Genomic DNA, 12947 nt, shown 5'->3' with positions numbered 1-12947 from the left:
TCTGTCAGCACTGTCAGCAGACAGGAGGTTCAGGGGGAATATTCTGGCAGCATTTGGGCCCCTGAAGCCCACTATATGTGCTTTTCCCATGGTTTGACCATGAAACATTTGCTTAGGAATTCTTTGAATAACTTCTTCATTCTCTCTAAAGCTAATCTCAGTTGGGTTGGGGTTCACTTGCAACCAAAAGAGGGTGAATAAAAGTATGATAAATACTATTTCAGAGAGTTGTGGAAGATGAAGCATGGACATATAACTCTCTGCATACAAACCAGAAGAGACCATCATTATTGCCCAATACAAAGTAGGGAATAAACCATGCTAAATTCTTCCAATATCGATTCATTGTATGATGTTAACCAAATGCCAACAAACAAACGGATGTGATCAGTTAGTATATGAGAAATAATAAGAAAACAACATCCAAACATATGGTTTGGCTCATCAAATCTCAAAAGCAGACATAATGGAATTGGAAGAAGTCAACAGAAGAAAGACTAAGATGATATGACAATGGGGTTAACCATTTCAAGCTTACAGGTCCTCTTTTAACACTAAAAACTTTCAAATTCAACTTTAGTGCTTGTGAACTGAGAAAAACAATAGCAGAATGTTACTGTAAATTCTTTAACAATTTTGAATGAATCTATATTTTATTATTTACAATATCACCTATATGTATTTGAAAAACAGTAATTTGTACATGTGAATCATATTGTTTATTTAGTTTACAAACATTTTGGGGGAAACTATGGATACATAAAACCCCTAAAAAAATTCTGCTGCCCTCACCCCATTTAAGGGACAGGACTCACAGGTTTGAAAGTGGGGAAATGATGATGATGATGGTATCGATGGCAGAAAAACATATGGAGCACTTAACATAAGCCAGGTACAGTGCTAACCACTGCATAGATTATCTTATTTAATCCTCTCAATAATTACCAACTCCTTCCAAAGATGGAAACATTGAGGCTCAGAAAGGTTAGGGAACTTGTCTAAGGTTACATAATGAGCTCAGTAATGTCAGGGATGTAAGAGATGGGAAGTTTACTATATAAAAACAGACCAAAAAGGGACACCCGGGTGGCTCAGTCATTAAGCGTCTGCCTTCGGCTCAGGTTATGATCCCAGGGTCCTGGAATCGAGCCCCGCATCGGGCTCCTTGCTCAGCAGGGAGCCTGCTTCTCCGTCTGCTGCCATGCCCCCTGCTTGTGTGCTCTCTCTCTCTCTCTCACACACACACACAAAAGCAGACCAAAAAGTATACTACTCAACTTGGCAAAAGAAAAGCTAAAAACAATTATAATCCAGATCTAAAACCATGAGAGGTGAGCATAGACATTTAACCAAATTCTAAAATATTACATCTAGGAGGCATTTTAAAGTGCTGAAACACTAATTTCTTTAATCAAAGGAATTATTAATTTGTGTAGACAGTAAACCTAGAAACACATTTCCCTAAGAAATAGCACCTTCATCATGACTTGCTCCAAAAGGCAGACCACACATCTTCCCAAAAGGTATAGATAAATTCAGTGATGAGAGGTTCATGATTACCTATTGATGGAAAACAGGATGCTTGGGGAGTTGTCTTTGTCACTAAGAAGTAGTAATACAACCTTTCTACAACTTTGACTCACACCACATTAGAAGGAATGGACTAGATGAAATGATGAATCTGTACCAATTTATATGAACTTGCAAATTATGAGCTTTTTAGAACATCAGAGCTATACAAAACCTCAAGATCATCTGATACAGCATCTCCCAACAGGTAGTTATCAAACTCCCAGGGATTTATAAAGGTATTCCATGATACTTGGAATTATAAGTCAAACTCAAATAAATACCATTACCAGTTTCTAAAGACTAATAAGTAATCATTCTAATATCCTAGTTTTAAAACAGAATGTTCTGAGGGCCTTCCCTGCTACACTTAAAAGGATAGTGGAAACCAGCTGAATGAACTCAGGACTCATATGTTTGAACCATGTATCAGTATGTGGCTTTGATTTTCACACAATTTTTTAAGATTTATTTATTTATTTGACAGAGAGAGAGAGAGAGACAGCGAGAGAGGGAACACTAGCAGGGGCAGTGGGAGAGGGAGATGCAGGCTTCCCGCAAAGCAGGGAGCCTGATGCGGGGCTCGATCCCAGGATCCTGGGATCATGACCTGAGCGGAAGGCAGACGCCTAACGACTGAGTGACCCAGGCACCCCACACAATTGTTTTTTTTTTTAATTTTATTTATTTATTTATTTATTTATTTATTTATTTGAGAGAGTGAGACTGGAGAGAGAGCAAATGAGAGGGGGGAGGGTCAGAGGGAGAAGCAGACTCCCTGCTGAGCAGGGAGCCCGATGTGGGACTTGATCCCGGGACTCCAGGATCATGACCTGAGCTGAAGGTAGTCGCTTAACCAACTGAGCCACCCAGGCGCCTCCCACACAATTGTTTTTATTATCAGCCATATGTATTGATATGTCACTTAATTTATGCTTGTAATACACTGCTGGTTAATGATGGGAAGCTCAGGGAGCACTGATTGTGTAAATAAGCACAGTCATTTTATAAATGTGTCTAAAGATGCTCTTGCTAGAAATGAAAGTTAGATTCAATCCCAACACCACTCATTAAATTATAAAATTATATAAAATGCACCAATATGTTTCCAGGACACCAAAAAAAAAAAAAAAGGAAAAAACAATGTTAAAGGTAAAATTTAGAGGTTATAATCCAATTTGGCTTTTCATGTAAAAGGGAAAAGCTGACCTCATTCTGCAGCCTTTTCAGGAGCAGAAATTCTGCAAGCATCAGCCTGAAACCCTTTCATCATATAGAGCAAAAATGCAAAAATTATAAAAATATACTACTATACCTTTTTAATCCTAAAATATAAAAATTCCAAAATTTGGGCATTAAAAGTAGATTTTGATTTCCTTTTTTTTTTGATGCCAGAAAACATTTAAATATACTCAGCCCCCTGAAAAGCTATATTTTATTTTTGAATTTGTCAATGAAATATGCTTTTTCTTACAAAATTAACTGAATAAATAGTAATTACTGAACCATTAAATGTAGACAATTTTTTTCTCATATGCATGAATAAGATCAGAGTATATTAACATACTGGTCTAAAATAAATACTTTCTACTTAAAATCAATTCTTTACAACATGCCATGTAGTGACAGAATTAGGTTTTAAATTCCTAAGGAGTTCAAAAGACTACATAGTACTATAAAAGAAATTTGTGAGTCAAAGATTGGGTAGTACTAATCTATTTAGTATGTAAATGAGGATACGAGGGCCCATAAAGGTTAAGAAGATGGTCTAAGTTCAAATAGTAACTGGAAAAGGTGGGACTAAAACCTGTCTTGACTCTAAACTGATGCTCCCCCATCACTGACATTAACATCTGATTCACACATAATGCTTCACCTTCCTTTGATCTGATGTAGGAGGACCCTCTCCTATTGTTTCTTCCTTGCCTATTTTTTGGCTAAGGCCTACTACCTAACTTTCTAGCTGAATCCCAGGAGGCACTTTCCACACCAGTTCCTGCCTGTGAGCCATGGTCTGTCGGCACCTACCTACCTCATACTTGCTGATGAATCCTTAACATTCACTGTTTTTCTGATGAGATTTCTAAAAGCAGTACATTGCAGCAAAGGGAAATCAAGGGGGAAAGTACAATTTTGATTCTGGGCTTAACAGATAGAGTCAAGAAGACATAGTGTGGAGAACACCTGAAGAAAGCAGGATTTTCTACAGAAGAAAGATGATTTCAGAATGATTTCTGTGGCAAAAAGAGAAATACACAGTCTGCCCAAATTAAGAAGTACAAATAGTTTTCAGTATTCCAGCCTTTCAGGGTTTTCCCACTTATGATATGAGGACACCTAGAGGACGAAAGTAATAATTATTAAACAATGACTGGATTCTAAAAGCATGTTTTCTACTACTCTCCTCCTTAAAAAAAAATTTAAGCGGTGCTTATGGCAATGAAAAGAGAAAATGCCCTATTTATGCTTAAAAAAAAAAAGCTACAACGATGAGAGTATATAAAAGGGGCACAAGAAGCAACTGAAGGTGCTTCCAATGTCCAAAACTGGAACAATCTGAGGAACAAAGTAAAGTAGTATTGGATTATAACTCAACATAAAATAAATATCCATGAGTGCATAATGATATAAAGGACTGAATAAACTGATAAGTACGGTGGCGGGGGGAGACTAATTCCCATGCAGAATTTTGAATAATTTATGCAGATACTCTGCCCTCAAGAAGGTGGAACATAATTTCCTATTCTTTAAGCGTAAGCTGAGCATAGTGACTTTTTTCCACAGTATGGAAAGTGGGGGAAAGCATGGAGATAACACTACCTCCACCAGGTGATCTAGGTCAATAACAACAGTCATAAATCATGTTGATAGAATGTACCCTTGATATAATATGATGAAAATGGCACTTTACCTTTGTGATCTTCCTTCCCCAAACCCATAACCACAGTCTAATCAGGAGAAAAACATCAGACAAACTCCAGTAGAGGGTCACCTACAGTATACCTTACCAATAATTCCTAAAACTGTCAGAGTCATCAGAAACAAGGGAAGTCTGAGAAACTGTCACAGCCCAGAGGACTCTAAGGAGACATGATGACTAACTAATTTAGTATCCTGGTGAGATTCTGGAACAGAAAAAGGATATTAGGTAAAAATTAAAGAACTCAAACTATGAACTTTAATTATTATTAAAATTAATAATAGGGGCACCTGAGTGGCTCAGTTGGTTAGGCATCTGCCTTGGGCTCAGGTCATGATCCCAGGGTCCTGGGTTTGAGTCCTGCCTCAGGCTCCCTGCTCAGTGGGGAGTCTGCTTCTCCCTCATCCTCTGCCCCTTCACACCACCCCACCCCCCGCTGGTGCTTTCTCTCACTCAAATAAATAAATAAAATCTTTTTTAAAAATTAGTAATAATGTAAGATGTCAACAATAGGAGAAACTACAGGGATATACTCTATACTATTTTTTCAACTTTTCTTTAAATCTAAAACTGTTCTAAAAAAATAAAGTCTATTGGGCACCTGGGTGGCTCAGTAGTTAAGCGTCTGCCTTCGGCTCAGGTCATGATCCCAGGGTCCTGGGATCGAGTCCCACATCAGGCTCCCGGCTGGGCAGGAAGCCCGCTTCTCCCTCTCCCACTCCCCCTGCTTGTGTTCTGCTCTCGCTATCTCTCTGTCAAATAAATAAATAAAATCTTAAAAAAAATAAAATAAAGTCTATTTTTACAATGTCCTATTTTATCATCTTGCCTTTCGTGTTACTCACCAACATAAGCCACTGGGCCAATTCAGTTAAGAGGAAAGCGAATAGGAGAGAAAGAGAAAGCAAGGCTGAGTCCAGTAAAAAGGGTCAGGAAGAAATCAATCCAAGGCCAGAAATGGTTGCAAAATCAAGAAAAAGTTCCTAAGTTTAGTTTGTAATTATTCTGAGAATACACTCACCTGGCAAGGGTCTGGCCTTTTGCTATGATATCTTTTAACTGTTTCCTCTAAACAAACCCTCATTCTTGGGATTCAGATCAGCTAATTATATACAAAATATATTATCAGGGATCTCCAATTAAGAAAAAACATTATGCAAAAATCAATATTTAGTTTTTTTTAAGATTGAAAATAAGCTCTGTGTGTCTATAAAGAAGAGTGGGTAGCTTAAGAAATGTAATTATATTTGAAGGTCTGTAGGATCCAAATATCTGGTGAGGCAGGTAGTTCTAGTTTCTAGAAATATGTCAGATTAATAATATAATAAAGATCAATTATTCAATCTCAAGTAAAGCCTCAAACAAAATGAAAAGAAACCTTATTACTCCCCTGTAGGGTAATTTTGAATCACATCTGAACTAATCCTGAAAGAATCTTTATTTTAGAGGCTTCTGGAAGACCTGGGGAAGAGTGCCCTAAGGAAGGATCTAAGCCTGTTTACTGTATGCAGGGAAAGAAAGATAAGTTATCGATGTGGGCACACAAATAACAATTTATTTGACAACTTGCCCCTAAATTGAGAGCAATACTGAAATGCTGCCTTAACCCCAAGACCTCTGCAGCAAATTATTTTAATTAAGAAAAGGAATAATGGCAGACGGCCCTTCTTTGTAAACTTCGTCTGCATTTCCTTAAGAAAATAGCCAAGGTTTTCACTTCGCAGAACCAGATTTGCATTCTCCAATTATCTCTAACTGGAAGGTTACAGAGTAATCTAAGCGGGGGGAGGGGACCATTTACCGAAACAGCTGTCAACACAAACTAAAGTAATCAAAGCAGTATTTGGAGGCCTCAAATTTGGTTGCCCTTCACCTCTTTAGACAATCAACTGCCTCCCAGCAGGGTGGGAACCTACACTATTCCAATAATTTACATAAGAAATTAGCAACCAAAATTTACATCTGAAAGGTAACCCTAGAAGCCCATCAGGTATTAAGTATCTGCTTATCTAAATTGCCTCTAAAAATAGCTTTCCCTTCCTTTAAGTCTTAGGTAAATAGAGGATTTCCCACGAACGGAAGGTGGTATGCTAAGACAAGTCCAGGCATTATATTGCCCAAATTCACCATCATTTCTTTTTTCTTTTTTTAAAATTAACATAAAATGTATTATTTGTTTCAGGGGTACAGGTCTGTGATTCATCAGTCTTATACAATTCACAGCGCTCACCATAGCACATACCCTCCCCAGTGTCCATCACCCAGCCACCCCATCCCTCCCACCCGCCTCCACTCCAGCAACCCTCAATTTCTATAAGAAAAATTTCAGGACTGTTCTGTCTTTGGAGGGAGAGGGCTCTTGGAACTACCCTAGACTGAGCCAAATCAAAACAGCTATGGACAAACTTTAAACTATCAAATTATAAACTATGCTTTTTGTTTTTAATGGCCACCTTCCGGGGAATTAAAAGGGGGAAAATACAGACATGTAATTCATTATAAGAAATCAAAGTAGCTGATGTAGGAATCTACCTGTAGGACTAGTGTTTTCAAGTTGTTTTGGAATGTGAATTTATACTTGAGTGGGATCTCCCCCCCAACACACACACAAGGAAAATTGCACCTCCAAGTTTTAACCTTCATCTCTAAAATTAACAATACCTTCCCTTACACTTTACATAACTGCTACACGGTAAGAGTAGTGTTCTCGTGTTTTAAAGTTCAAGAAATATTTGCTATCTGTTAGATCACGGTGTTTATATCTTGGTGTGCACTAAACAGCTTTCCACACCTGACTGTTAGTAATACCAGTGTCAGCACCCCCAAGAGGCAAAAACATGCTCAGAACATAGGAAAATGGGGAGCCCCTCCCCCATTTTTGGTACAAAATTTGATATTTCAAAACTATCCCCTAAAGCTTTTACTCTGGTTCTATTAGATTCTTACATATAACAAGATTCTCAATGACAATCTAACAATATTTTAAGCATAATTTCAATGTCTGGTTGTTAACTGTTAAGTATGACTTGACTGATCAATAAATAAAAGGTACAAAAATGGATATAAAAGAGCTAAGTGGAAACCCAATCTGGTCACCTTCTACACAAATATAGGTTTAAAGGCCTATATGACCAACAATAATGAGTAAATTGATATATATTATATTAAGTCTGGGCAAAAGAAACCAATCACATGTGGAAGAAAATTTATAAGGAATGATGTGCTAGAGGCAGGCCCAGGTGCAGATAGGCTACTAGAATTAAGGATTTTGAGCTTTTTACAGTTTATCAGATTCTTTTGAGAGGAAAGGAAAGAAGGAAAGGAAAGGAAAGGAAAGGAAAGGAAAGGAAAGGAAAGGAAAGGAAAGGAAAGGAAAGGAAAGGCAAGGAAAGGAAAAAGGAAAGGAAAAAGGAAAGGAAAAAGGAAAGGAAAAAGGAAAGGAAAGGAAAGGAAAGAAGGAAGGGAGAGAGAGAAAAGAAAAAAAGGCAAGAGAAAAATCAAACTTTCAAACAGTGCACATTTATCTGGATTTGCACATTTGAATTTCTAGTTTATCCCAGATTATTTGCAATTCAAGCTTTGTAGGGAGAATGTCCTGCAATATTACCCCTCTCCTCCTACCTCCTCACCCCCAAGATTTGCATGCATTGTAATCACCCCATGTGGGGTATAAAAGCTGTGCCCTGGCTAATATGGATAAAGTAGAATCCGCATACTAAGTAGGCTGGGATAGCCAGAAAACAGCACATACACTAAACAGAGGGAAGAGAGTATATTTTAAGTTGTGACATTATCAAAACCATGAAATACTGAGAACGTTTTATATTTGGATTTCCTTTTTAAAGTGTGGTTGAAGCCTTAGTGGAAGAGGAAGTTGACAAAATAAATAAAATGGGGTTATCAAAATATGTACATTTTTATCTTCTACAAATAACACAGACTGTATAACTGTTCAAAATAAATGGAAAAGGTAAATATAAAACATCTAATATATACATTATTATTTTGAGGGTGGAAGAGAAAGAAGTAGGAAGACAGGACACTATTTTTTTAAAACAGTTTGATTCGCATTTCTGGGATTTCTTTTTTTTTTTAAGATTTTATTTATTTATTTGACAGAGAGAGACACAGCGAGAGAGGGAACACAAGCAGGGGGAGTGGGAGAAGGAGAAGCAGGCTTCCCATAGAGCAGGGAGCCCGATGCGGGGCTCAATCCGAGGACCCTGGGACCGTGACTTGAGCCGAAGGCAGACGCTTAACGACTGAGCCACCCAGGTGCCCCAAGATAGGACACTTTAAAAGTTCCTAAAATAGGGTGCCTGGGTGGCTCAGTTGGTTGGGCGACTGCCCTCGGCTCAGGTCATGATCCTGGAATCCCGGGATCGAGTCCGGCGTCGGGCTCCCTGCTTGGCAGGGAGTCTGCTTCTCCCTCTGACCCTCCCCCCTCTCATGTGCTCTCTCTCTCTCTCATTCTCGCTCTCTCAAATAAATAAAATCTTTAAAAGAAAATAAAAGTTCCTAAAATAGTAGTATTCCTGCAGGAAAAACCCCAATCTGGGCCTAGGCTTGCTTTGCCACATATCATCTCAGAGAAGTTACTCAACTGCTCCGAATCTTACTTTCTTCATCTAGAAGATAGAACGATAATACCTGTCTTTTTTATAGACACCTGCTGTGAAATCATAGGAGATAATGTCAGTGAGAGCATAATCATTCCTCATTCCTTTCTGTAATTACTGGTTTCCAGCCTTGAGCACCACATGCATGATTGGAAACTAGCCAGACAATAAAGAGGGATCAGAAAAAAAAACAAAAATGAAACCTACCATCTGTAGTGCAAGACCCTTCTGGGGCAGGCTTTTGTGAATAGGGAATTGGTGGGCTATTTGAATCAGACATTTCTTCATCATCTTCGTCATCTTCCATTTCATTAACTGTTAGATTGTTAGAAAAATCCAGGCTTCCATTTTGAGTGTAGCGGTGCACCAAATCTTTATCCAGATCCTCCACCTTGGGTTTTACATCTGGGTGAGCAAATAAATCACAGCTAAGTTAATAAAAAGATGTTTATGGAAAAATAACCAAAAGAAAAATTCATAGTTCTAAAAGATATTGGAGGACTGGGAGATGAGCAATGTCTAACATTTAATCAATTTACTTCAGAGGTCCCCAGATTTGGAATTTTCACTTATTTTAAAAGGAATCTAGAAATGTGTGGGATTGAGAAACTTACCTGCAGATGAGAAAGGATGCTGGTCAGGGTCCAAGTACAGCTGGGAAAAAATTGGCCGTGGTACCACACTACTACATCTGAGAGACGCTTCTATGGAGTTGTGGAGAGCTTCCTCAAATTGAGCAGATTTCAGTTGCCCAGCATATGAATTCCCCATGGTCTACACCACCCCCCCAAAAGAGAAAGAGGGAGAAAGGAAAAAATTGATATGATTAGAGGACTCTATGTCTGCAAAGTACACGAAGGGCTGATATAAACTATATCCATATATCTTGTTAAGATTCATACATGAACTTTATCTATATTTCTTAAGACAATTTGTATCAGTTATCCATTACATCATTTTTGCTTTTTGTCTTTATAATCCAAACCCATTTCAAAAAGACCCTTTAGGGGCGCCTGGGTGGCTCAGTCATTAAGCGTCTGCCTTCGGCTCAGGTCATGATCCCAGGGTCCTGGGATCGAGCCCCGCATCGGGCTCCCTGCTCCGCGGGAAGCCTGCTTCTCCCTCTCCCACTCCCCCTGCTTGTGTTCCCTCTCTCGCTGTGTCTCTCTCTGTCAAATAAATAAAATCTTTAAAAAAAAAACAAAAACAAAAACAAAAAGACCCTTTAGAGGAGCTTATATCTGAGAATCAAATGGTAATAAATGCTTTAAGGTTCTCCAACCAGTAAATCAAGATTGACCTGTTAATTGTGAAGCTGAACATGATGACAATGGGACCACAACTCCTCCTTAAAACTAGTGGGCTCCCATAACCCTATACCAACTCTATCAGTACTTTTAGAGTAAATCTCTAGTTACTTCTCTCTCTACTAAAATCTTCTTACCCTGGCACAGTGGGGGGAGATGCTTCTCTGGGAAAAAAAAATGAAAGCTTTATGATAATATACTTAATTGACAAATTCCTAAAAGAAAGATTTAAACCTTTTAAACCCAAAGAAGTCATTCATGTATTATTAGTATTTATTTTAAAAAAGTGTTTTTTTTTTCTTCATTTAAATCATAATCTCATTTGGGACCCATTAGGAAAGTATAATGTAGGAAGTTCTAAAGTCGCGGCCTTTACTTCTCATAACTAATATTTGTATAGTTCTTGCTAGTTACAAAAATCTCCATGTATATAAATAATAACTACAATTCATGAGGTACTAACTATTGGCTACACCAACATTTCTCAAAGTGCGGTCTGAGGTCACCAAAACCCTTTCTGGGGTCCAGGAGGTCAAAACTCTTTTCAAACTTATTACTAGGATAGTATTTGCCTTTTTTACTCTCAGTCTCTCATACGTGTCCAGTAGAATTTCCAGAGGCTGCATGATGTGTGATACTGCAACAAGTTGAATGTGGAAGCAGACAGACCACGCTTCTTGCTAAATTTTTTTTAGAAAATACAGTTCTTTTTCACAAAATATGTTTTTTATGTTGACATATAATGGGTTTATTATTTTAATTCTTTAAGTTAATATGTGTTTTAAATATTTCTTAGTCCTGGGGCAGCTGGGTGACTCAGTTGGTTAAGTGTCTGCCTTAGGCTCAGGTCATGATCTCCAGGTCCTGGGATTGAAACCTGCATCGGGCTCCCTGCACAGCAGGGAGTTTACCTCTCTCTCTTTCCCTCTGCCCCTCTCCACCACTCATTTTCTCTCTCTCTCTCTCTCAAATAAATAAATAAAATCTTTTAAAATTTTTTCTTAGTCTTGTGGTGCCTGGGTGGCTCAGTCATTAAGCATCTGTATTCGGCTCAGGTCATGATCCCAGAGTCCTGGGATCCAGCCCCGCATCAGGCTCCCTGCTTGGCGGGAAGCTTGCTTCTCCCTCTCCCACTCCCCCTGCTTGTGTTCCCTCTCTAGCTGTGTCTCTCTCTGTCAAATAAATAAATAAAATCTTAAAAAAATTTTTTTTCGGGCACCTGGGTGGCTCAGTTGGTTAAGCGTCTGCCTTCAGCTTAGGTCATGATCCCAGGGTCCTGGGATCGAGTCCTGCATCGGGCTCCCTGCTCAGTGGGGAGCCTGCTTCTCCCCCGTCCCTCCCCCTGCTCGTGCTTTCTCTCTCTCTCTCAAATAAATAAATAAAATCTTTAAAAAGAAAAAAATTTTTTTTTCCTAGTCTCAATTTCTAATAAATATAATCCACATGAGCAAAACTCAATAATTTTTGAGTGTAAAGGGATTCTGAGATGAAAAGTTTGAGAGATGTTGAGCTGGATAGTACACTAAACAGTTCAAAAAAATTATTTTACTTAATCCTTAGTATTCTGAAGTAGATAGGGCCTCTTCTCATTTCATAGATGAAAAACTAAGGCTTGGAGAAGCCAAGTGACTTGCCTGCTATCATCCAGCTGGTAAAAGTCAGAACCGGAACTCAGAATTTAGCTGTGTGATGATAAATCCTGCACTCCTAGAGTACAGGCTCAGCTTAGATAAATCTCATTTCAAGAAAGGCAATTTGAGGGGTGCCTGGGTGGCTCAGTCGGTTAAGCGTCTGCCTCCGGCTCAGGTCATGATCCCAGGGTCCTGAGATTGAGCCCCACATCGGGCTCCCTGCTCAGCAGGGAGCCTGTTTCTCCCTCTCCTTTTGCCTCTCCCTCTGCTTGTGCTCTCTCTGACAAATAAATAAATAAAATCTTAAAAAAAAAAAAAGAAAGAAAGGCAATTTGAGGGGCACATGGCTGGCTCAGTTAGAAGAGTGTGCAACTCTTGGGGCACCTGGGTGGTTCAGTTGCTTGGGCAACTGCCTTCGGCTCAGGTCATGATCCTGGAGTCCCGGGATCGAGTCCCGCATCGGGCTCCCTGCTCGGGAGGGAGGTCTGCTTCTCTCTCTGACCCTCCCCCCTCTCATGTGCTCCCTCTCTCTCTCTCTCAAATAAATAAATAAATAAAATCTTAAAAAAAAAAAGAAGAAGAGTGTGCAACTCTTGATCTTAGGGTTGTGAGTTTAAGTCCCACATTGGGTGTAGAGATTACTTAAATAATTAAAAATTTAAAAATTTAAAAAAAGAAAAGAAAGGCAATTTGAGAATATCTTAGTCCCACTTATCCCATCAAGGAGAGGGACAGATACTAAATTTCAACTGGAACTCCAACTTTGATTGACTCTCTGGAGGGAGTCCCTAGAGGACTAATTAAGAAGGACCCTGAGCATGCATCTGGGCTCAGCAGGAAAAGAAAGCCAAGACCCAGTGGTGATGACTCAGCAGAGAATGGGTGATGCATAGCACAAACT

The 12947-nt window shown here is 39.0% G+C and overlaps 1 protein-coding gene across 10 annotated transcripts in view; it reads right to left on the bottom strand.

The window, feature by feature from the left end:
* The window catches only part of GREB1L (GREB1 like retinoic acid receptor coactivator), a 274155-nt gene that overhangs the window by 128713 nt on the left and 132495 nt on the right, over positions 1-12947 (bottom strand). For all 10 annotated transcript variants that reach the window (XM_027576041.1, XM_027576039.1, XM_027576044.1 and 7 more), the window contains 2 exons: positions 9723-9882; positions 9316-9513 (listed from right to left, as the gene is read on the bottom strand). In XM_027576041.1, the coding sequence (XP_027431842.1) occupies positions 9316-9513; positions 9723-9879 (355 nt within the window). In that variant the 5' untranslated portion in view covers positions 9880-9882. The remainder of the gene's footprint in view (positions 1-9315; positions 9514-9722; positions 9883-12947) is intronic.

The sequence above is a fragment of the Zalophus californianus genome, chromosome 14 (assembly GCF_009762305.2).
Source record: "Zalophus californianus isolate mZalCal1 chromosome 14, mZalCal1.pri.v2, whole genome shotgun sequence".
NCBI lineage: Eukaryota > Metazoa > Chordata > Mammalia > Carnivora > Otariidae > Zalophus > Zalophus californianus.
The sequence above is the reverse complement of the archived record's forward strand: the minus strand, read 5'-3'. Positions and strand labels throughout refer to the sequence as shown.